This window comes from Malus sylvestris, chromosome 14 (genome assembly GCF_916048215.2).
Source record: "Malus sylvestris chromosome 14, drMalSylv7.2, whole genome shotgun sequence".
Classification (NCBI taxonomy): domain Eukaryota; kingdom Viridiplantae; phylum Streptophyta; class Magnoliopsida; order Rosales; family Rosaceae; genus Malus; species Malus sylvestris.
Window position 1 is genome coordinate 5,590,226 of NC_062273.1, and position 23,053 is coordinate 5,613,278.

General features: G+C 40.6%; 2 protein-coding genes across 4 annotated transcripts; both read left to right on the top strand.

Moving 5' to 3' along the window:
* The first annotated feature begins 320 nt into the window (after nt 1–320).
* LOC126599918 (protein trichome birefringence-like) lies at nt 321–3,577 on the top strand. The gene is made up of 5 exons (XM_050266392.1): nt 321–1,469; nt 1,840–2,032; nt 2,149–2,342; nt 2,428–2,586; nt 2,839–3,577. The coding sequence occupies exons 1-5, from the start codon at nt 532–534 to the stop codon at nt 3,206–3,208; spliced, it is 1,854 nt and encodes a 617-aa protein (XP_050122349.1). The 5' UTR covers nt 321–531; the 3' UTR covers nt 3,209–3,577.
* A 6,411-nt stretch (nt 3,578–9,988) lies between these two features.
* On the top strand, nt 9,989–14,109 carry LOC126600927 (nudix hydrolase 23, chloroplastic-like). Of its 3 annotated transcripts, none has more exons than XM_050267632.1 (8): nt 9,991–10,468; nt 11,040–11,171; nt 12,596–12,672; nt 12,778–12,913; nt 13,013–13,153; nt 13,242–13,300; nt 13,507–13,574; nt 13,809–14,109. In XM_050267632.1, the coding sequence occupies exons 1-7, from the start codon at nt 10,166–10,168 to the stop codon at nt 13,565–13,567; spliced, it is 909 nt and encodes a 302-aa protein (XP_050123589.1). In that variant the 5' UTR covers nt 9,991–10,165; the 3' UTR covers nt 13,568–13,574; nt 13,809–14,109. The 3 variants fall into 3 exon arrangements, with proteins under 3 accessions (XP_050123590.1, XP_050123589.1, XP_050123588.1); XM_050267631.1 differs by having other exon boundaries at nt 9,992–10,468; nt 13,803–14,109; XM_050267633.1 differs by lacking the exon at nt 11,040–11,171 and having other exon boundaries at nt 9,989–10,468; nt 13,803–14,109.
* The last annotated feature ends 8,944 nt before the right edge of the window (nt 14,110–23,053 follow it).

Here is a 23,053-nt window from a genome sequence, read left to right on the forward strand (position 1 = left end):
TTGCATCGTCATTGGCCGGGCAGCAGCATTTCTCCTCCCTCCCTCCTTTTTACTCAATTCTCTCCAACCTCCACGCTTCAAAAGCAGCAGCAAGTTATACTAATCGATCCGTACTACGTGATCGTGATCGTGTACCACTGTCACGAGAATATTTGGCACTCTTGTAATTACTCCCAAATCATAAGGTCAAAGTCGTTAATGCAAAAAAATCAAAATTTTTAAATAATCAAATCTTAACGACATATTATTTAAATAAATTTTATTTAAAAATTTGATATTTCAGCATCACCGTTAAATATCCTAACCTGCCTGCCATTGTTCTCAAACAGTCACCTCCACTGTTTCTCTCTCTAATTATAGTGTTATTCACTTGACACTTCTCACACAACCCAAACTCTCTCTCTCCTCTCTTTCTCTCTCTAGAAGCAGCACCAGTTCATCCACTCTTTCTCTCTCTAAACTCCCAAACTTTCCCACTTTTGCACATCTTCCTCCGCATTCCACAAAAAAGCAAACACAACCACCGCATCCATGGCAGATGTCACGAAGCAGCAGCACCTCCCCATCAAGGGCGGAACTCTGATCTCGGACGTCAACAGCCTCTTCTCTATCCTCAACACCAGAAACACTGTGGCTTTTGCATATGGCATCATGTTTGCTTTCATCGCCTTGACTGTTTTCATGACCTTCAGTCCCTCCCCGAGCTACGCTTCTCCATATTTTGCAAGCATTATCTCTACTTCAAATTCTACTACTTCCTCTTCTGGTTCGAGCAGTTCACTTTTCTCCTTCTTCTTCCCCAATAGTACTTCTTCATCTCCGCCGCAGCAAGATCGAACCGTTTTTTCTCCTCCGCCGCAAACAGAGCCGTCTAGATCTGCTAACACCACCGCCGCCCCCGCAGCATCTGCCACTGTGAATAAACAACCCACTATTTTGAAGCCGAATCAGACCTCAAACGTCCAGCCAAAACCTCCAGTCACACCCAAGAATAGTACTACTTCACCTGAACCGACAACCCTTTTGAAAAACCAGACCGACAACACCCACAATTCTGATAAGGCCACAGTTTTTACAGCCAATCAGACCGGAACCACCGCCCCAAAAACCCCGGTGGCGGCCGGGAATGGAAGCGCCGATCCGGCACCGAAATCGAGTTCCGCGAACAAGAGTGTTGCAGACAAGGGTGTGGAGAAGAATTTAACTGCTCCCCTGTTGAAAAAACAGAGCAATGAAACGAATTCCGGCGTGCCGGCGGAGCAGGGGAAGCAGGGGAGTGATGATTTGGTGAAGTCTTTGATGAATTGTGATATGTTACATGGAGAGTGGGTGAAGGACGATTCGTATCCGCTATACAAACCTGGGTCTTGTCCTCTGATTGATGAACAGTTCAATTGTATTCTCAATGGCAGACCTGATAAGGATTACCAAAAATTCAAATGGAAGCCTAAGGATTGCACTTTACCAAGGTATGTGATCAAATCGTACATTTCCTTGCTGGAAGTTTAATCAATTTTTTTTTGGGTACCATTTTTATGTGAATAATATTGTACTTGGATTGCCTTTTAATCTACTTAGATGCTTATTGGGTTATTGGGTTTTGATTAATCAAAATTCAAGTTGATCTGTTGTCGATTTTCAGTTTTACATATTAGAATTTTGCTTCTGTTTTTAGCGTTTCTGAAACTGGGAATTATCGGCCTTAGTTCTAGTCTCGTAAGATATTTTGATTAAGAAAGTTGGGTTTTTCTCTGTATATCCGTTGAAAATGATCCGTGACTAAATCTTTGGGTTTTGCTTGACGAAGAATTGTGAATATGAAATGGTTTTTATGACCAGGTTGGATGGAAGTCATATGTTGGAGTTGTTGAGAGGAAAGCGCCTGGTATTCGTTGGTGATTCTCTGAATAGGAATATGTGGGAGTCTCTGGTTTGCATCCTTAGAAACTCGGTGAAAGATAAGAGCAAGGTTTTCGAAGCCAATGGGAGAACCCATTTTCGTGGGGAAGCTTCGTATTCCTTCATATTCAAAGTAGGTTAATTCGATTAATCATTTCTTCAATTTATTCTCATATTGGATTGAGGCAACAGTCCATCGATTTGTTGAAACTTATGTGCTATTCTTGTTTAAATTGAATGGATTGGCAGGACTATAACTGCACGGTGGAGTTCTTCGTGTCTCCCTTCTTAGTTCGAGAATGGGAAATGCCGGAGAAAGATGGATCAAAGAGAGAAACACTTCGTCTTGACTTAGTAGGGAGATCTTCCGATCTATATAAAGATGCTGATATTGTCATCTTCAACACCGGACACTGGTGGACTCATGAGAAAACCTCCAAAGGGTAAGTTTATTACCATCTTAATTCAAATAATAGGTTTGTACTGTAAACTCTGGCCATTGGAACTAAAATAGCATAAAATTTGCAGGAAAGACTATTACCAAGAAGGTAGCCATGTCTATGGTGAATTGAATGTTCTTGAGGCGTTTCGGAAAGCTTTAACTACGTGGGCAGGATGGGTTGATGCCAAGGTTGATCCGAAGAAAAGTATCGTCTTCTTTCGGGGCTATTCTGCTTCCCATTTCAGGTAAACTTGAAGTAATCATAGTTTAACCTAGATAGTGATAATGCATTGCATTATATGTTTCCCTTATTTGCGTGCTGATGCTCATGATATTGCATCAACATTATGGCCTTTGAATTATCAATTGAGAAGTAAAGAAATGTACATGAATATGTTCATTGCTGTTTCCTTGAAGATGTGGTCAAAATTAAGCAACTCTTCAAGCTCTATGTAAATGAAAATAATTGAGATTTGTATTTATTTTTCCTCCGACAGTGGTGGGCAGTGGAATTCTGGTGGCCAATGTGACAGTGAGACAGTTCCCATCTTCAATGAGAAGTATCTGAGGCCGTACCCGCCCAAGATGCTGGTACTGGAGAAGGTGTTGAGAAACATGAAAAGCCATGTCACATATCTCAATATCACAAGAATGACAGATTTCCGGAAGGACGGTCACCCCTCAATCTACCGGAAGCAAAAACTGTCCAAGGAAGAAAGGACATCACCTAAGAGCTTCCAGGACTGCAGCCATTGGTGCCTTCCTGGTGTTCCTGACGCATGGAATGAGGTTCTCTACGCCGAGCTCCTAGTAAAGCTGTACCAAAATAAGCAGCAGCACCTGCAACGGCAGAAGAAGAGAGCATAGGTAAAATGTCACACTAAACTTAAAAGGCCACATTCATTCATACTCAAACATTGAGTGATCTAAATCACACTGAGCAGTATACTCTATTTTCCTGCCCTTTTTTCGACATTATCGATGTAAAGCATCGAAGCAAAGATCCGACGAAGAGTACCTTATTCTACAAGTTATGTGATCAAAATGCATAGACTTATTTGTTTATATGAATGAAGAGAGGAAAGGGAAGTGTGAAAAGAGGGTAGGGAGTTCTTTTAGCCAGTGACGCAATTTTCACTTGTAAATTTCTTTCTTATTAGCCCTAAAAATCACAGGCTTGGAGAATTGTAAATGTCTATCCTCTATTAATTATTTAATTTTTTTAGTTTCTGTTAACAGTCTTGCTTATTCTTTCAATATCTTTCTAAATAACCTGCGAAATGATAATCGAACACCTTTTTTTTTTCCCACGCACACTCCATTTCTTATTTGATCTTGTTCGTTGTTTTTGTTTAATTTCTTCCATTTCTTTATAACTTTAGCATATCCGTGATGGATCTGTGATTGTTTGTAGCTTAAAGTTGCAGGCTGTTTACTGCTTTTGATGAGGACATACAGATGATAATATAATTAATCTGGTAATACATTGTTAAATGGTTGATTAGGAGGTTTATGCTCAAGAACTTTTTCAAACATGTCACATGGGATGCTTGGCCATAAGTCAAAAGTTAGGCAATTCAGGTTTCATGTTTGAATCTACTTTCTTAGCGGGTGACACGTGTAATTATACTAGGGCTACTATTGACCACCAGTGGAAGTGGCAAATCATTTGGCTTCAACAAATGTTAAAACATGATATTTAGTACTACGGTTTGGTGATATTCTTCTTTACTTGTAAGTGAGGTTTTAGGTTTGATTCTCGTCAAAGGCGAATTTGAATTATATTATTGCTAGCCCATTGTGAGGCTTAGCCGACCTTCTGCCCTCTCTAGTGTAGATTGTTAAAAAAAAAAAAAAACATATGTTAAACCTGTTGTAGGCCTATTTGATTGAACGATCTAGGGTTTAGAGAGAGAGGGGCCCGACCACTATTAGAGGGAAGAGAGATTGATTTAATTGTGAGTTGTGTTTGATTCATCCCATTGTGCCTTTATTTATAGTAGTAGGAAGGGTAAAACATTTCCCTTTAGGATTACAATATTTAATAGGTAATCTAATCCTAATAGGAATATAAGATACATTCTTAGATTATCTAGGATTTACACAATCACATTCATATTCTAAATATGACTGCAACACTTCCCCTTGAGTGTGTAAATACTCAACAAACCATCACATCAAATCTTCAGTAGATAAGATAGAATAGTTGATGAAGTCATCGGCACAACGGGTGATCGCGAGTCTCAAATTTAAGTGAAGTATGCATTTGCAAAAACTCACAAATACCTTGCTATCGTTAAACCCAAGGCATGGGGAAAACCCATAGACTAAGGAGAAAAATAAGAAAATATGCATAATGTCTAAAACACTCGTCAAACTGGATGAAGGTAGTGAACTCATCGGAGTATGGTCATTTCAGGATGGGTGCCTCATTAAAACCTCGTTAGGTAGCAAAAACCCAGTGGGAAAATTGCTCATAATCGTAGGAAAAATAATACATTAAGATCATGTGAGTATGCTTCTAGATACTTCCCCTGAGTTAGACATAACTTCTAAATAAAAGAACTACAAGTGATTCAACTCAGATAATTTACGCATACCGATTCCTTGAACGAGCTTCTGAAATGTAGACTTGGGCATGACTTGGTAAAGAGATCGGCCAGGTTGTCCTGGGAACGGATTTGCTTGACTTCAATGTTCTGATGCTGCTGCTACTGATGTGAGTAAAAGAACTTCGGTACTATGTGCTTGGTGTTGTCTCCCTTGATGTATTCCTTTTTCAGCTGCTCGATACATGCTGTATTGTCTTCAAAGATCATTGTAGGAAGGTCAACGACTGATGTAAGACCACTAATGCTTCGAATATGTTCCATAACTTCTCTCAGCCAAAAGAACTCACATGATGCTTCATGTAGGGTGAGAATCTCAACATGGTTAGATGAAGTCACAACTAGCGTTTGCTTAGTAGACCTCCAAGATATAGCGGTGTCTCCAACGGTAAAGACATAACCCGTTTGAGAACGTGTTCTATGTGGGTCAAACAGATATCCAGCATCTGTGTAACCAACAAGGCGAGAATCAATCTGAGGGCCATAGAGGGCGGCAACACATGGAGATTCGCGGGTATAGAACAAACCCAATAGATTCACAGCGGAAAATGTCTTTAACACCATTCCAGTGCCTGCGTGTGGGCGTATTGCTATATCTAGCCAATAGATTCACAGCGAATGAGATGTTGGGTCTAGTGCACTGAGCCAAGTACAATAAAGCCCCAATTGCACTTAGGTAAGGAACTTTGGGTTCCAAAATTTCTTCCTCATCCTCATTTGGACGGAAGGGATCTTGTTTAGCATTTAGAGTCCGAACGACCATAGGTGTACTCAAATACTTTGCTTTATCCTTATTAAAACGTCGCAACACCTTTTGGGTGTAGTTTAATTGATGTACTAGGATTCCATTTGAACAATGCCAGGCTGAGACAATATTAAGTTTTCCCAAGATCCTTTATCTTAAATTCCGATTTCAAGTGTGTAGCAATTTTCTCAAGCTCTGCGGGAGTCCTAATGAGGTTCATGTCATCGACATAAACTGCAACGATTGCAAATCCGGAATGTGACTTCTTTATGAACACGCATGGGCATAGTTCATTGTTCACATAACCCTGACTTGTCAAATATTCACTCAGACGATTATACCACATTCGCCCGGATTGTTTTAATCCGTAGAGTGACCTCCTCAACCTAATTGAGAGAGTGTTCCGTGGTCTAGAACTATTTGAACCAGTCAATGGAAGTCATTCTGGAACTTTCATATAAATTTCCATATCTAGATCTTCATAGAGATACGCGGTTACCACATCCATAAGCTGCATATTCAGTTTTTCAGAAACTACCAAACTGATTAGGTAGCAGAATGTTATAACGTCCATTACAGGGGAATACGTCTCATCGTAATCAATCTCTGGGCACTGAGAGAAGCCTTGCACTATGAGGCGTGCTTTGTATCGCACTATTTCATTCTTCTTATTACACTTCTTCACGAAAACCCACTTGTAGCCAACGGGCTTCACACGTGGTGGTGTAGGAACGATATGTCCAAATACCTTACGTTTTGCGAGCGAATCGAGTTCGACTTGGATCGTTTGTTTCCAGTTTGACCAATCGGTTCTACGTCGGCATTTATTGACGGAACGTGGTTCAATGTCATCGCTAAGCATGATGTCAGTAGCTACTGAGTACGAGAATGCATCGTCGACGATCATCTCATTCCTATTCCAAACCTCATCCAATACTGTGTAGTGAACCGAAATCTCGCGATTCTCAGGAGGCCTGCATGTTTCATCTAAAGCATCACCGTAATCTAGAATAACCTCATGCGTTGGAATGCATGAGTGAGTGATGGTCGGATTCAAACTTGGGTCACTAGTTGGTGCCATTTTCCTCTTCCTGGGTTGTGAATCTTTTGAACCAAGGGGTCTGCCACGCTTCAGGGTCGGAGCAGATGATTGGCTAGCCGCCAATGTACCTTACCGCGTGAAAGGTGTGGCCTCCCCATCTTTGGGGACGGTCCAGCCTTCCCAGGCGATTTTTTGACGTACACGGGGTACATCTATCCTTGCAGGTGTGTTTGCAGCGGGTATGTGTGATTTTGTCACCTTTGCTAGATCATTAAAAGTATCTGGCATGCTTTGAGCAATGCTCTGAAGATCTATAATTCGATGCACCTCAGTTTCAAATTGGGCAGTATGGGGATCTAAATGAGACATAGTGGGAGCATACCACGACAATTCGCGGCGTTCTACGGGAACGTTAACATGCTTATCTCCCCCTAACGACGGGAATACTGTCTCATCAAAGTGACAATCCTCAAAACTTGCGGTAAAGAGATCTTCTGTCAAGGGTTCTAAGTAGCGAACAATTGATGGCAAATCATAACCGACATAGATTCTCATTTTTCTCTGAGGACCCATTTTGGTACGTAGCGGCGACGCTATTGACACATAAATGGCCCACCCAAACACTCGTAAATGCGAGACATTAGGCTTGTATCCAGTGACCAACTGTAACGGTGAATGTGGTTGGGTAGTGGTGGGCCTCAGGCGAACCAACGTAGCTGCGTGCAATATTGCATAGCCCTAGGCAGATACCGACAGTTTGATTCTCATAACCAAAGTCCAAGCGATCAATTGAAGGTGCTTTATGTATGAAAGCTTATGCCAGGCCATTTTGGATGTGAACATGGGGCACAGGATGTTCCACATTAATCCTTACTGACATGCAATAATCGTCAAAAGTCTGTGACGTAAACTCTTCAGCGTTATCCAGTCGAATCGACTTGATTAGATAATCAAGATGGTGAACCCATAACTTAATGATTTGAGCTAGGAGTTTAGCAAACGCGGCTTTGCGTGTGGACAACAAGCAAACATGCGACCATCGTGTCGATGCATCAACCAACACCATAAAGTATGTGAATGGTCCGCATGTTGGTTGGATAGGTCCACAAATGTCCAATTGAATCCTCTAAAGAAATTTAGGTGGGTCATGAATAATATTTGTATATGAGGGTTGAGTATTCAACTTCCCTAAAGAACACGCTTTGCATGATGGCAGTCTAACATTGGGATGTAACTTATGCTCGTGTTAAGATTTGAGGATACGGCGTATCATATCACGTCCAGGATGTCCCAAACGATCATGCCAAAGCAACAAAGTGTATGGGAACTCAGGCATAGGGTCGGCCACACTGTGGGCTTCTATGCTGTGAATGGTTGTGATGTATAACCCATTCGGCAAACGTTCCAACTTCTCGTGAATATGCTTTTAGCCATATTCATACAAGGTGATACAAAGAAATTCAGAACCATGATCTTCAGTGGTTTCAAGATGATATTAAATATCTCGAATATTTCTAAAACTTAGCAACGTTTTTTCGGAACGTGGAGAATAAAATGCCTTCTTAACATAATATGTGCGTTTCCGTATCCTTCAATCAGGTTGGATGAGCCTGAGAGAGTTGTTAAAGGAGATTTCTTGGGTATGAAGTTAGTAAAATAGTGTCGTTTACGCAAGATGGTGTGCGTGGTTGCACTATCTGCCAGACAACTAACTTCCCCACAAGACATTCCTAGAAATAAATTGATTGAATTGGTCATATGTATAAATATAAGTTCATTCATTCAATTAAGCAATTCGAAAAAATAATATCCATTCAAATAACAATCCATAATTCAAAACAAACAAAAAACAAACAAATTATTCCAAATACTTAGAAAAATTGTTCTAAATTAAACCATAAACCTAGCAAAATAGGGGGGTAGGGCCGGCCACTCCTTGTGGGTTTGGCCACTAGGGGTAAACACCCTAAAAACATGTCTAATTTATTCATCCATAGGTGCTGACGCCTCCTGGAAATCCGATATCTCAATTGATGTAGTTGCATCTTTTGGATGATCCACATGTGCAAAGTTAGACTCACGACAAGAATGAGACTTGGCAATAGCCTCAGGGGAAGCTTGGCATACGTGTGACTAATGATCCCTTGATCCACAGCGATAGCACATGTCCAGTTTAGTAGAAGTAGCCTGAACGGGAGCTTTGCCCTTGTTCTTGAAGTTTGGGACCTTAGGGGCGAGTGGTGGACGCTGCTGGGTCACATTTCTTCCCTTAGGTGCGGCACTCTGTTGACCTTAGGCCCGTGGTTGGGTTTGCCGCCTATTGCCACAGCCACGACGGTTCTTTCGTCGTTTATGGTTGCTAAAATAGGTCGTATGCACTTTAGGCGCGGCGTTTGAGCCAATGGGTCGAGCTTGATTATTTTTCATCAAACGCTGGTTCTGCTTTTCAGTGAGAAGTAAAACAGAGATCAAATCTGAAAACTTGGTGAATTTCTGTGCCCTATATTGTTGCTGCAGGACAATATTGGTGGCATGGAAGGTCGAATAGGTCTTCTCCAGGATATTTGATTTAGTTAGTTCCACTTTGCAAAATTTAAATAAAAAATACTAATATTTTATTGCCTATTGCTAGGGCTATTCAATTTAGGGGTGAAGATGCAAAATACAGTTATTGTTCATTAAGGGCAGTTACTGTTCACTGGGTGGATTCAATAGTGAATAGCCCTTGGGGGCCTTTGCAACGCTGGAGTTGCTCTTAGAGCACTCCCGCCTCTCTCAAATCCTCTAGGGGATAATGGATTAAATTCCCTCCTTCCCTCCCCCCAAAACTCCTCCACCCATTCCAATCCACTATTCTCTAGGGAGCCTAGTTGCTCACCTAAGCTAAAATCGACTAACCTAGCCCTTATGCCATGTGACGCAAGGCTGACATAGCTACAATAATTTTTTTAATTATAAAAAACTATATAAAAATTAATTAAAAATATATATAATATAAATTATTATTTTTTTTTTAGTAATTACCTAGCCATGTTCTTCCACCTTATACTAAATTTCAATATTTTCAAATACCTTCAACCAATCTTTTATTATCATCCGAAAATTTATTTTTTATTATTTTTTTAAAAATTTAATAATATTTTAATACAAATTATTTGGTCTATTCAATTTAGGAATAGAAATGTACTTGGACACTGAACGTTCACTAAAAGCAGCTACCATTCACTTGAGGGATTGAATTGCTTATTGCCGAAGGGTTTTTTTGGGATGGAAATGTTTACAAACAGGAAGTGTTCTAAGAAAGAATAAAAAAGAAAGATAAAAAGAAAAAGGATATTGTAGTAACTCTCGTTTCTGCGAACCCGATTCTCTATAATTTGGGGTTGATTGAAGCTATTGGGTTTTGATAATCTTCTGGTCAAAAAATAATGCTAAAACCCAGACAGATCTTGGGTTGTTCGTTTGGCTTCGTTTCTCATCGCTGGAAGCCATATTCTAATACTTGTACCAGTATTTCTACTACAAGTGGTACCCTCTCCTTCCTCTCTAATTCCACCTGCTCCAACCCTTTATTATCTTTTTCTTCTTCCTCCTCAACATTATTGCCCGCAACCACCGCCACTTGGCCGTCCTCCACTCGTCGCCCTCGTTTCGGAGCTCTCAGCTTGTCCTCAACTCCTTCTGGGTCGAACGGAGGTGGCTCTTCTTCTTCAGTTGCGGTTCAGTCTGCTGTAAGCCTCTGTTTTCCTTTTTGCCTTTTTTTTTTTTTTTTTAATGTTGGGTTTGATATGGATTTTGGGTTTGGACGTTCAATTTATGTGGTGGGTTCTGGTGAATTTTGGTTGGTTTGATTCTGGCGTTGTGGGTTTTTGTTAGCTATTGAAAATTTGAAACTAAACTACATGTTTATATCTAGTTACAATCGAGGACAGATATGGTTGACCTCTTAGTTTGAGTATGTTGGGTAATTAGAAGTTTCTTTTGGCATCCCTTTGGCTTCATTTGTAGTATTTGCAAAGAAAAATTGGTAGACATGGCTCATAAGGACAATGTATTGTACCAAGTGAATAAGTCATGGAATCAAAGTGGGGTGTATAATGCATTTCAGATTGATTAAAGATTGCAGCTTTTCCCATTTTCTTAGCTTTAACAAGTTATCATCTATGTTTTCGACAACAAAAACTCGATGTTATACATTATAGATTACAAGCCAAAGTGAGCGTTTCGTGTATACTTGTCTAAATTTTCTTTTTGTTTATTGATTCATACTTTCTTTACAAATTTATTTATATTCCAATGAAGGGCAATGCTCGTAAGATTAATTTCTGCCAGTCGTGTGGTGGTCCAACAAAGCATGAGATACCCGACGGTGAGGAGAAGATACGAGCTATTTGCACAGTTTGTGAGAGGATTGCGTATGAGAACCCAAAAATGGTATACTATTCTAGTTAGAGTTTGTTTTTCAATTGAAATGAGTCGTGCATGTGCCAATCCATGGAAAAATGATCCTAAGGTTTTCAGGTTACAACAAAGTAACAAACTTTATAGCGTTTGGGAATTTTTCACTTTACTGTGTTGCAGAAGTTTTTGTTGATTCCAAAATCTGATTTTGATGGTAATGAAAAATAAGTTTAACTATGCTACTTCTTCACCTGTTGTATTAGAGTCAAACCAGATTGGATACTGAAAAGGCTACCCAAAAGGCTGCCCTGGTTCTTTTCCCCATCAAATACTTTTTAGGATATTTCTGTCTAATAGATTTTGCTATGCATGTGTGCCTTCACATACATTTATTTACTTGTTAGAGTAATTGGAGGTTCGGTCCAACCCCCATCTCGCAGCCTCCCCCAATCCTAAACCCTAATCCCCACCTCAAAGCCTCATCCAAGCCCAATCCTGCAGCCCCATTAACCAGACTATGAAATCCAACTCGGCTGCGCTCCATGAAATCATATTGTCGAGCAGTTGATACATTTTGGTCAAAACAGTGTTAGAAGCGTTATCTGCGACTTGCCTCCTCCCAATACTAGAGTCGAGGATCAATGCTGCATGGTTGTTTAAGTTCAGATTACAAATCTAAGGGATTTTCAATTCAGATACAATTTGTTCAAGGGTGGGCGGTGAAGCATCAACACGTACATAAAATGGGTGTAGCGGAGATGAGGATGCTTCGTTGGATGTGTGGGCACACGAGAAAGGATAAGATTAGGAATGATGATATCCGAGGCAAAGTAGGAGTAGCCGAAATTGAAGGAAAGATGATAGAAAATCGGTTACAGTAGTTTGGACATGTGCAAAGAAGGCCTACTGACGCTCCGGTTAGAAGATGTGACTATGGGACAGAGGTCTAGGGCCGAAGGGGTAGACGAAGACCTAGGAAAACTTTGGAAGAGACTCTAAGAAAAGACTTAAGAGTACTTGGATCTAACGGAGGACATGACACAGAACCGAGCGCAATGGTGTTCTAGGATTCGTATAGCCGACCACACTTAGTGGGAAAAGGCTTTGTTGTTGTTGTATACAATTTGTTCAAGGACCAATGACCCAATTTCGTATAACTGTAACTCTGCCTCTACTATTCACCAGTTTGTCCTGCTCACTTTTTTCTTCTTTTCATCACCTGGAGTCAGTTTCTATAATTGTAAATGTAGACTAGACGCTATGGTCTTATTTGAAAAGGAGGAAGGTTTACAAATGTTGTGTGCTCAGGATTGAGTTTGAAGTTCCAGAGCCTGTGGACACAGGATTTTGATTGTCCTCTAAGTTTGGTCCTTTTTATGATATGTTTGCTGATTAGGAGTGATTATTTTATTTCAAATGTGACATTAATTTCCGTATTGTTCAACCGATGCTTACAGGTTGTGGGTTGTCTGATTGAGCATGATAACAGGATCCTACTTTGCAAAAGGAAGATTCAACCATCATATGGCCTTTGGTACGATTGTTAATGAATAAAGTAGCAACTTTTCATCACGATGAATGGACTATCTCGTATCTTTGATGTGTATCGTAATTTTAATTGTTGGGTGTTGTCATTCAGGACTCTTCCTGCAGGTTACATGGAAATTGGGGAATCAGCTGCAGAAGGAGCCATCAGGGAAACCAGGGAAGAAGCATGTGCAGATGTGGAAGTGCTGTCTCCTTTTGCTCAATTGGACATCCCACTGATTGGCCAGGTAAGCGAGAAACTTCTCTTTTGTTTACCTTTTTCCTTAAACAAATTCATGTGCACTTGATAAAGATGTTTTGAGTTTGTGTTGTGTTTTTCGGAGCAGACGTATGTAATTTTCTTAGGAAGGCTCAAGACACCCCATTTTTCACCAGGTCCTGAATCGTCAGAATGCCGGCTTTTTGCACTTGATGAGATACCTTTTGATTCTCTCTCCTTTTCGTCAATGGTTGTTACCTTAAAATTGGTATGGACGTCTATCAGATGCTAACATATATTTGATTTCTTCTAGACATTTATCCTATGTCACGGTTTCTTATATCTTGTGGCTGCAGTATGTTGAAGATGTAAGGGCTGGAAAGATCAAGTTCCACTATGGTACCATTAATAAAAGGTAGGTTCAGTTAATATGATCTTCCAATTAGAAAAGAATAACGTAACTCCCATACCGAAAGAAGTGCATTTTAATGATAAAACAATTCAACCACTTTGAAAAATTGATTTATACATTTTTGAGCTGTTCAAATTTGATTTCTGTTGAATGCTTTCCAATATCGAATGTATCCTTAATGACATTGCATGTTTGGTGTTTGTTTTCAGGCCCGGCACAAGTCCTTCTGACAGTCATGCCTATACTTTAGATTATCATCTACAGTCATGACAAGAAGGTGAGTGATTATATCTTTATCTTTGGCATTTCCTTCTCCACCTACAAGGATGATGTTTGTAACACTAATGTATTGAGTAACGGGTCAGTCCGTTTTCTGTCTACAATGCCCTTAAAAGAGTCTTCATCTATATGTTTGTTCAAGTGTTATCGAAATCAAATCGTTTTTACTTTCTGTTATGAATGATGAATTCACATATTGGATTTTCATAATCTTGTTGCTTGCCAGTTGCAGAACCCATTTGGTGTCTGAAAATTGGAGTTGAAACCTTTAAGCGCATCGGTGACGTAGGGAGTGCATCTTCGTAGAAAATGGAGCCGATATACCTTCGCCAACTCCAGAACCCACTGTACCGATCGAAATTTGATGTCGCCTCTACTACATGGATTCTGCATAATGTCAAATTATTCAGCCGTACGGTTGGTAGATGTGCATAATTCTGGAGTTCCGTCTCAAAATGCCCACTAGTCCTGTAGAGAACCAAACTGTATAAAGCTTGAACAGAGATGAAAAAATCAATGAAATTTTTTCTCCATCTGATGTTGATTTCGGAACAAAGATTTATTTATTTTCAGGTGATAATCAATGTTCCGCATTGAAGAATTTTCGGTGTGACAGTATGTGCGGTGTTCACAAGTACGCGTTTCAAATACGTGTTATACTGTGTACTGTAAATTGTAACACTACAAGGTGGTGTTACGGTCGCATCGAAGAATTCTCACGTTTCTTAACTGGAAATTGATGTCAGCCAACTCAAAGTACATTGTACAAAAACCTTCACTCATGCTATGCTTGCATAAGGGGCGTCTCGAGTCGTTTTTTTCCAAGTTTCAGGGCCTTATGTCCGCCTGCATGATTTTATACGATGTCTTTTTAGACTTTGTTGAATGAATTTCTTGCCCGTTAATCATTAATTAATAGGAAAACTAATGAAAAAGGCTTGAAAACTTTGAGTTTTAATGATTTCGACAAAATAAAGGGTAAAGTAAATAGTACCAGGATTGACTTTTTTAGTGTAAAAATATGGTTTTTCGTTAAAGTGAACAGTACCGGGTGCTTTTCGTTAAAGTTCCCTTAATTAATAGGTGGTAATATACAGAAAAATTGAAAGGTCGAGTCCTTTTTTAAGGTGAACCAAAATCTCATGGTGCATTTTCTAATTAGCTCGAAAGATTAATACATGGTAACTGTTCGTCTGGAGGAATTTCCGATGGGGACGTTTCCTGATTGACGAGCACACAGCTCCCCGAGAGGTTGGCGCCGGTTGATTTTGTCTGTCGGGCTTCTGCTTATTGGCGAGCTGTAAGAGAAAGACATAGTTAATTCTGAAAGGTGCATTTGTGGGGCCTTAGGTGTAGGCCTTGAGGCTCACAATCAAAACTAACTTTAGGTGTTCAGGCGTGTCACTGCCATCTTTAGCATGACAGATGTAAAATAGGTGTTTAGTTTTAATTGTATATGCCCGAGAGACCGAGTTAGCTATGAAAGGTGCCTTTGTCTGGCCTTAGGTGTAGGCCTTGAGGCTTCCCATCAAAACTAACCAAGTACTCGAACATATAGTGGTTGTTTCATTGTTGCAAAAGTATTACAACTGTTATCCTTTAATCGCCCGAGCCCGAAGAGTAGAACGAACCCAGATAGGTGCCTTTGTAGGGCCTTAGGTATAGGCCTTGAGGCTTCCCATCAGAGTTAATTCTATACTCAAGCGTTCTATGACAATCATAATATAACAGAAGTAAAACTGAGAAATAGGCTTATTACTTGCACCCCAAGTAACTTCGAACTTCTTGCTATCAAGGACTGTCTTGGATGAGTTAAGTCCACATAAAGTTCTTTTTTATGCCTTGAGACCAATGACTTTTAATTGATCAATCCTATATGCCCGAAGGGTTAGAACTTAGAAGTCTTTTAATCACAAACTTGCTAGAAATAACTCGGATATAGATGGAAGTATACATCATATTACTAGATAAAAAGACAAAACAAAAAGGCTTGGGCAAGGCTGATCGTCTTGCAACTTCCTCTCTTTGTGATTTACAAAGGGTTTGAATGCTAGAAAGGAGATTGGAGGATGAGTTTACAGGAGGAAATCGATACTACAACAAGATTTAGACAGGGTAGCAGAGCTTTTACATAGGTTTTTTTGGTGAAGGTTGATCCCAAAAGGGATGAAGGCTTGGTGCTGACTACATCTTCGTATGCAAATCTGGCTTGAGCAGAGTTTGTGTATTTGTTTGTTTGATTGAGTGTCAATAATCCTGTTTTCTCCTTCTCCTTTTATAGACAATTTGGCTTGGCTGTCTGCAGCATTATTCTTGCCCGAATGCAGCTGAAGGGTAGTGACTCATCAACTTTTTACTCGTACTGCCATTATAAAGTACTTTTGGGCTAATTAGCTGGCTAGTCTACACCATTTGATCTCTAGGTAGGTGATCAAGTAGCTTAAGTGAGCTGCACTTAGTCGGGAACAGGGTTTCTTCCTTCTTCTGGGCTTCGGCTGGGCTCCAGCTCCCTTTCTTTTGGATCTACTTTTGGATTAACCCCCTTTTAAGCCAAAAGTTCAAGTTTTAATCTAAACAGTGCCCCCTTCAGTTAATATTCAGGCTGGAATTCCAGGCGCCAATATTGATTGAATAGCCGCCCTTCATACCCACATCTTTACTTGGGACTTGTACCCTTTTAAAAAACAACCGTCACTTGCCTGTGATCTCTCTACTGACCCACGAATCATTAGATATCCCTAATACAAAATTCCCCCCTTTTCGATTTCCTATTTTCTCAGATATTTCACTTCTTCCAAATTTTCATACTTCCTTTTGCTCTTCGCCATATATCTTCTACCCTCATCACCTTCTTGTCACACCTCTTCCAAACTTATCAAATGGCTTCAGGATTCGGCCAAGTCCAACTATCATACGAATCTGGTGAAAGCATCACTACTTTACGCTGCTTACTCAACCGATTGCATCGCCCTTGGGCAGGTTTGTGCTCTGAACTTTTCTTTGAAGCACACGGGGTACAATTGTTGGGTCCTACATGGATTTCTTGCGTCCCTGCTGTGATAGAGAGTAATATGCCTAAGGATAACTGGTTTACCCCAAATCCTTTCTTGGCCGAGTTGGGCATATTTTCATCTAAGTGGTCATCATATCGTCGTGGCTTTCCTCTAATGAACGACCCAGCTTGGACTCAGTGGATTGATGAACTAGAACCAACCTTTAAGAAGAAGTGGATGAACAATGGTATTTATGAACTAATAATGCTTTCAAAAACTACTATTATTCCCAAGCCTGAACTACTTACTATTTCTCCTCTTTTCTGGAACTCGGGCACAAATACTTTTGATTTTCGCATGGGTCCCATGTCTCCAACTATTCTAGATATGGCCCAAGTCTTCGGGCTAAGACCATCAAGCAAGATTGTAGATGTTACTTAAGACTGGGCTCCCTCTTCCTCTTCAATTGCTGAAAGCTCCGGTTCCTCCGCCTCTTTTCTCCGATTAGAATATAACTCTGCTACTTTTAAGAGTTACAGGACCTCTTTCAAGGGATTCATCCCCTTTGTAAAGGAGAATTTTGGTGCAGATTCCTCTCATGCCAATAAAGATCAGGAACATATGTACTTCCTTTTATATTGGCTCAACAAGCATGTTTTCCCAAATAAATCTAAAGGGGTGAAGGTTGAATGGATCCCCTTAGTGGAAGCCCTCCACAACTTTGATGATGTAGCCACAGGTCCATTTCTTTTTTCTCATCTCTATCATCTCCTTTTTGAAATGACTCAAGGCGAGCCATTTGAAACCAATCTGAATGGACCTATATGGATGATCCAAATATGGCTCCAATGGTATTTCCCAGAATTTCGGGCTGTTAACTTAGAATTCCCAGAAGGTGTTGTCCCTGCCCGAATATTAGCTGAAGCTGCTCCTACAGATCACTCTACTTTCGCCTGTTTCTATTTCTTCAAAGTTTGTAGAACCCGATCATACTTGGAGTGGGGCACTTCAGTTTTGAGGAGATATCCTTGGTTATCGGACCAAGCCTTCCAAGACGCCCCCGGGGAGGATGCCACCTCATTTTGCAGGGAGAAATTTATCAGTTGTATTCAACCAAGAGACATAGCCTGGGGAGTTCATGGCAACCACTATGATCGTTGGTTGGAAGTATATCACTCTAATTTTTGTAGCATGCAATTAGGCTTTAGGCAAGCCATTCCCATCCCATTCTTTGATTCTGTTCACTGTGGCACTTCCTTTCGGTCACTATCCCCTTTAGAAGTGACCTTTCGAGCGGCCCGACGAAGTCTTGAAGTTATGAATCAGGCTGCCCGAAAGTCTATAGTTCTTAACTTTGAATGTACTTCACTTTTCTCCACCTGGTGAGAAGCCAAATGGACTAAGAAATATGGAGGAGATTTGCTAGAAACTCACGACCGTCTTTTTAGCCAACTTTTCGTCAAATCATACCCAAGTTCGGGCGAACTTGAAAATTGGAAAGAAATGATTCAGTAGAAAAATCGGTTACTCTTGATAGGTATTCCTCTTTCTGACTCGATTCTGCCTTCCTTCAAAGTTATTTAAGTCTCATTTTTCTTGATCTTGCAGCTCAAGTAGATGTTGAATTAGCATCCATTGAATCAGAGGATGATTCAGTTGATGCATCAGTTCTTCATGGAGCCGCAGTAGAGGCTCAAAGACGAGAAACTAGAGAAGGTGGAGATGTTTCAGAATCTTTTGGAGATTCAGAAGCTAAAGACGCACTCGAGGCAAACATTAGAGCGCCTAAGCAGAGAAAAGTAGTTATGGTTGAGACCTCAGAATCTGAACCTGCATCACCACCCAAACTTAAACGGCCAATCCCCACCAGAAAGAGTAAGATATCAAGGACTATCCAGGTTTCCAAGTCTTCAGCCTCGTCGGTTCCAGTTTCTAAGGCAGACATAAAGAAGCAAAAGCCTTCAAGTAAGTTTTTTGCTTTCCTTTATCAGACTACCACCCTTGTTCTTTATCTAATTGTCCCTGTTTTCTTTGAAATCAGAGCCTCAGGCTTCCAAGAAACCAACTACTGCATTCAGGGAGGATCCACTGGGAGCTGAAATGCGTAAAAAAGCTGAAGATATGCATAATGTCACCTTCAGTGAGCTTGAGGTATTTGCTTGTACTTTGACCATGATTGCTTGATTTAGGCCGTAAGGGAAGAAAAGATTCTTCCGCTCGAGGCCTTTTTATCATTTGCCCGAAAAACAAGTGTCTCTCCTCCTCGGGCTAATCCTTTAAGAGTGCATTTCCCTCATTCTTGAATCTTGAATAACTTTATAATCTCTTCGAACAGATGACCGAACTTTCTCTTCCTCTCTTTTATCCAGGTTAGGGTATCTGCCCCCTTGCCTAGCCAAGGTTCACCTCCAAAGTCTTATATTTCTCCTTCTGCCCTGGAGGCAACTCCAGCTTCTCAATTTAATCCAGCAACATGAGTCATGTTGCATTTTGTGGATGAGGACAACAGTTTGGTGAGCAGTTATCTTGACATTGAACTTCTATATACTGTGCCTATAATAACTTTCTATTTATCTTTTCTCCAGCCATCTCCAATACATGAATCACAACGACCATCAGTGGTGACACTTGAAGAACCCGTAGCCCCTGAGATTCCTATAACCCCAAAGGTAGCTATCTTGCAGGTGCTTCCTTGCCCGATAGCTACTACCGATGAATCTCCTTCTTCTCCTCATATTCAAGTATGGAGGCATCTTCTCTTTCAATTTTCTTCTCATAAACCGCTTACCAACAATTGCTGCAATCTCTGGATGCTCTTAGGGCATTGGTGAAGGTTCGGGCACAACTTTTTCTTCCCCTGCTGGTGGTAGTGATTCTCCTAATTTAACAGGAATTGATACTTTTCCCTTTAAAACCTAAGGACCCATTCAGGTATATTTCTTCTTCCCAAAGCCTTTACCTTAAACTGTCTTTCTTACCTTAACCTGTTTTTCTTTGGTTCTTGCAGCAGGCCCTAGGAGAGGTTTCGGGCAAATCTCCCCCACGTTTGGTACATAAGACGGAATTCCCCCGGCCGCTTTCAACTTCTGGAGGTACAAGGATTTCCCTTCCTGGAATTGAGAAGACCGGGATCGAAACTGGAGTTCTGGCCTCATCAGTGGTCACTACTCCATCAGAAGAAACTGGAGTACGAACCCCTCCCCCTTCTTTTCCGACAACTACTGACTTGCCCAAACTTTTTGAAGAATTCGGGCAACTTGAGACAAGGCTGAAATCTTCAAAGTGTTATTCTGAACCTTCCGGCTTTCAAGAGCAACGCCAAGCTTTCCAAGAATGGGTGAGGAAGGACTTCTCAGCTTCGTTCAGCCTCAAGGCTCTTCATGACATAGAAAAAGTTACGATAAAACTTTTCAAAGCTGGCCAGCTATCCAAAACCCAACATGATTCCTTTATCTTTTTTTTTTGAGAACTTGAGGGCTCTCAGGGATCAACATCAGAGAGCTGAGAGACAAGCCAATCCTGTAAGATGCTTCAAGGAGAAAGAATCAAGTACTTCTGCTCAGGTTGAACAATTGATGGATAAGGGCTTGCTGATAAAAGAAAGGATTGAAGTGGTAACTTCTGAAATCCAAAAGCTAGAAGAACAACTCATTGATCTGAAAGCTGAGCAAACAACTCTTCTTGGCACCCTTAAACATCAAATTGAAGAAGTCAAACTTAGAGTTAGAGCACACTAGGTCTCAACTTGTTAATAGTAACACTGTTCTGGCCGAACCTAGTAGAATTTTTGCAATCATGCAGACTTATCATTCCCGAATAATTACTAGGATCACTTGTAACCCTTCTTTTTATCAGAATGAACATGTATTTTTCCTCTGCTTGCCCCACTCATGGAATTGTTTGAAAAACCCCATATTTATATATTCGGGCAACTCCCTGCCCCTTCTTTATTTTCTTTTCTGCTTCCCCTACTAATACCAATTTCAGGACCTGATCATGATCACTTGGTCCCTCTTCTGGTGCTATTATTATTATTATTATGGGGGTGTTGGGGCAACAAATGATGATCCCCAAATCAGGTTGATCGCGTTGATAAGGGCTTCCGGGAAAGGGTTTGTATCAACCATCATACTGGCTTGGGGTTTGTCAAGCAACAACTTTCCCTTCACTATAAGGTCTTGTATCCAATCTCTGAATTGGACACAATTGGCTATAGAATGGTTGAAGGTATAGTGTAACTTGCAATGTTTCTTTCCCCTTAGCTCTTCTGGTTTATGCATCTTTTTAGTACTGTCGGGAAACATTACTCTTGCCCGCACCAGCTCTTCATAAATCTCAGGTGCTTTGGCCAAATCAAATGAATAACTCTGGTACTTAGGAGGGTTCATAAGGACAAACCCTCCATCATTCATTACGATTTTCTGGTATTTGATGGGTTGAACCAACCCTTTCACTATCAATGGTTTGAAAGACGTGGTCATTTCAGCAACACAAACATCAATTTCCTCTCTGTCATGGCCATCTTCATGCTCTGGCCTTACTTCTTCCACCTCCACACGATGAATTGTAGCTTTGTTTTTGTAAAAGGGAGGAACCTTGGAAGTATGCTTCACTTGTTGTTTTTCCAGCAGCAACCTTTCATACTTGGTGGCGGCGATTACCAACTCCTGTAACTCGTTGAATTGAGTATCATAGAACCTTTTCCTCAGAGGTAATCTTAAAGCCCTTTGAGCAATTGATATAAGCTGAGCTTGGTTAACAGGGAATTGGCATCACATTCTTATCTTTCTGAACCTCATCATAAAATCCTCTGTGGACTCATGGTCGTATTGTTTGACTTCAATCAGGTCATTGATAGTCATTTATGGCTCTATTTTGTAAAATTGTTCATGGAAGGCTATCTCCATCTGCCCCCAGTTGGCAATAGAATTAGAGGGCAATAGAGAGTATCACTGAGATGCTAGCCCTGCCAATGAATTTCCAAACAACCTCAACATGTAGTTCGGGTTGTCTTCATATGCCATACAATGATTGGAGAATTTGAAAATGTGATCTCTAGAGGATACACTGCCATCTTCTCCTGTGAATGTTGGGAATGCAGGCATTTTGAAGTTGAGAGGAAATGGGTTTTGCTCATCAATGTATTTAGGATAAGGTTTTTGATAAGTAACCCTGAATACTGGACGAGCTCGTGGTTGAGCATTATGAGCCACCATCCTCCTTAATTCAGCTAACTCCTCCCCCAGTTGCTGAGTAATTGTATTATCATGGAAGATAAAAACAGACTCATTCTTTGGGCTTCGGTCAGTGCCCGCACCTGCTTCCTTATTTGATTCGGACTTTCTCCAGTTGACTCATCCTCCTCCCTTATTAGCCAACGGGGGTGGCCTATAAGGAAGAGGCTTATCTGAAGTTACGAAGCTTTCTTTTCCACTGGATTCTCTAATCATTATGGGCATCCCATACTTTGGTCTTTGTTCACTCTGCTTCCTATTATTAAATGATAATAATGGGAAGCTAGGGAATTCTTTCTCTAGAACCGGTTCAATCATGGGTTGACTTCCTTCAAGAACTTCCTTTTTCTTTCCCCTATCTTTTTCTTCTTTAAATAACGGAAATAGGGGAATAACTGGTTCACTTCCGGAGGTAACCTGACTCATCACACTTCTTTGAGCACCTTTTGGGGTAGAGAACTCCAGATCTAATATCCTCTGTATATTCCCTGTTAAGGTACAAAGTCTACTTACTTCTTATTTGGTTTCCAAAGAAATTCTTTCCATGCTCTTCAACACTTGTATCATAGTAGCCTGCAGTTCTTCATTAGTTCCTTTTCCTTTAGACCTTCTAGATGAAGTCGGGCTTTCCACGACCACCTGTCCTGATGGAGAAGAAGGATTTCCTAGTTGATCTGTCATTTTTAGCAAAGGTTGAGATGATTCGTACTTTGTACTCTTTCTGAAAGTTTTATGGCTTCTCTTCTTTGACATACAAGATTGAAATGAAATCCCACCGGGCGTGCCAAAACTATGTTCATCTGGAGGAATTTTCGATGGGAACGTTTCTTGGCCGACGAGCACACATCTCCCCGAGAGGTTGGCGCCGGTTGATTTTGTCTGTCGGGCTTCTGCTTATTGGCGGGCTGTAAGAGAAGGACATAGTTGATTTTGTCTGTCGGGTTTCATTGTTGCAGAAGTATTACAACTGTTATCCTTTAATCGCCCGAGCCCGAAGAGCAGAACGAACCTAGATAGGTGCCTTTGTAGGGCCTTAGGTATAGGCCTTGAGGTTTCCCATCAGAGTTAATTCTATGCTCAAGCGTTCTATGGCAATCATAATATAACAGAAGTAAAACTGAGAAATAGGCTTATTACTTGCACCCCAAGTAACTTTGGACTTCTTGTTATCAAGGACTGTCGTGGATGGGTTAAGTGCACATACAATTCTTTTTTATGCCTTGAGACCAATGACTTTTAATTGATCAATC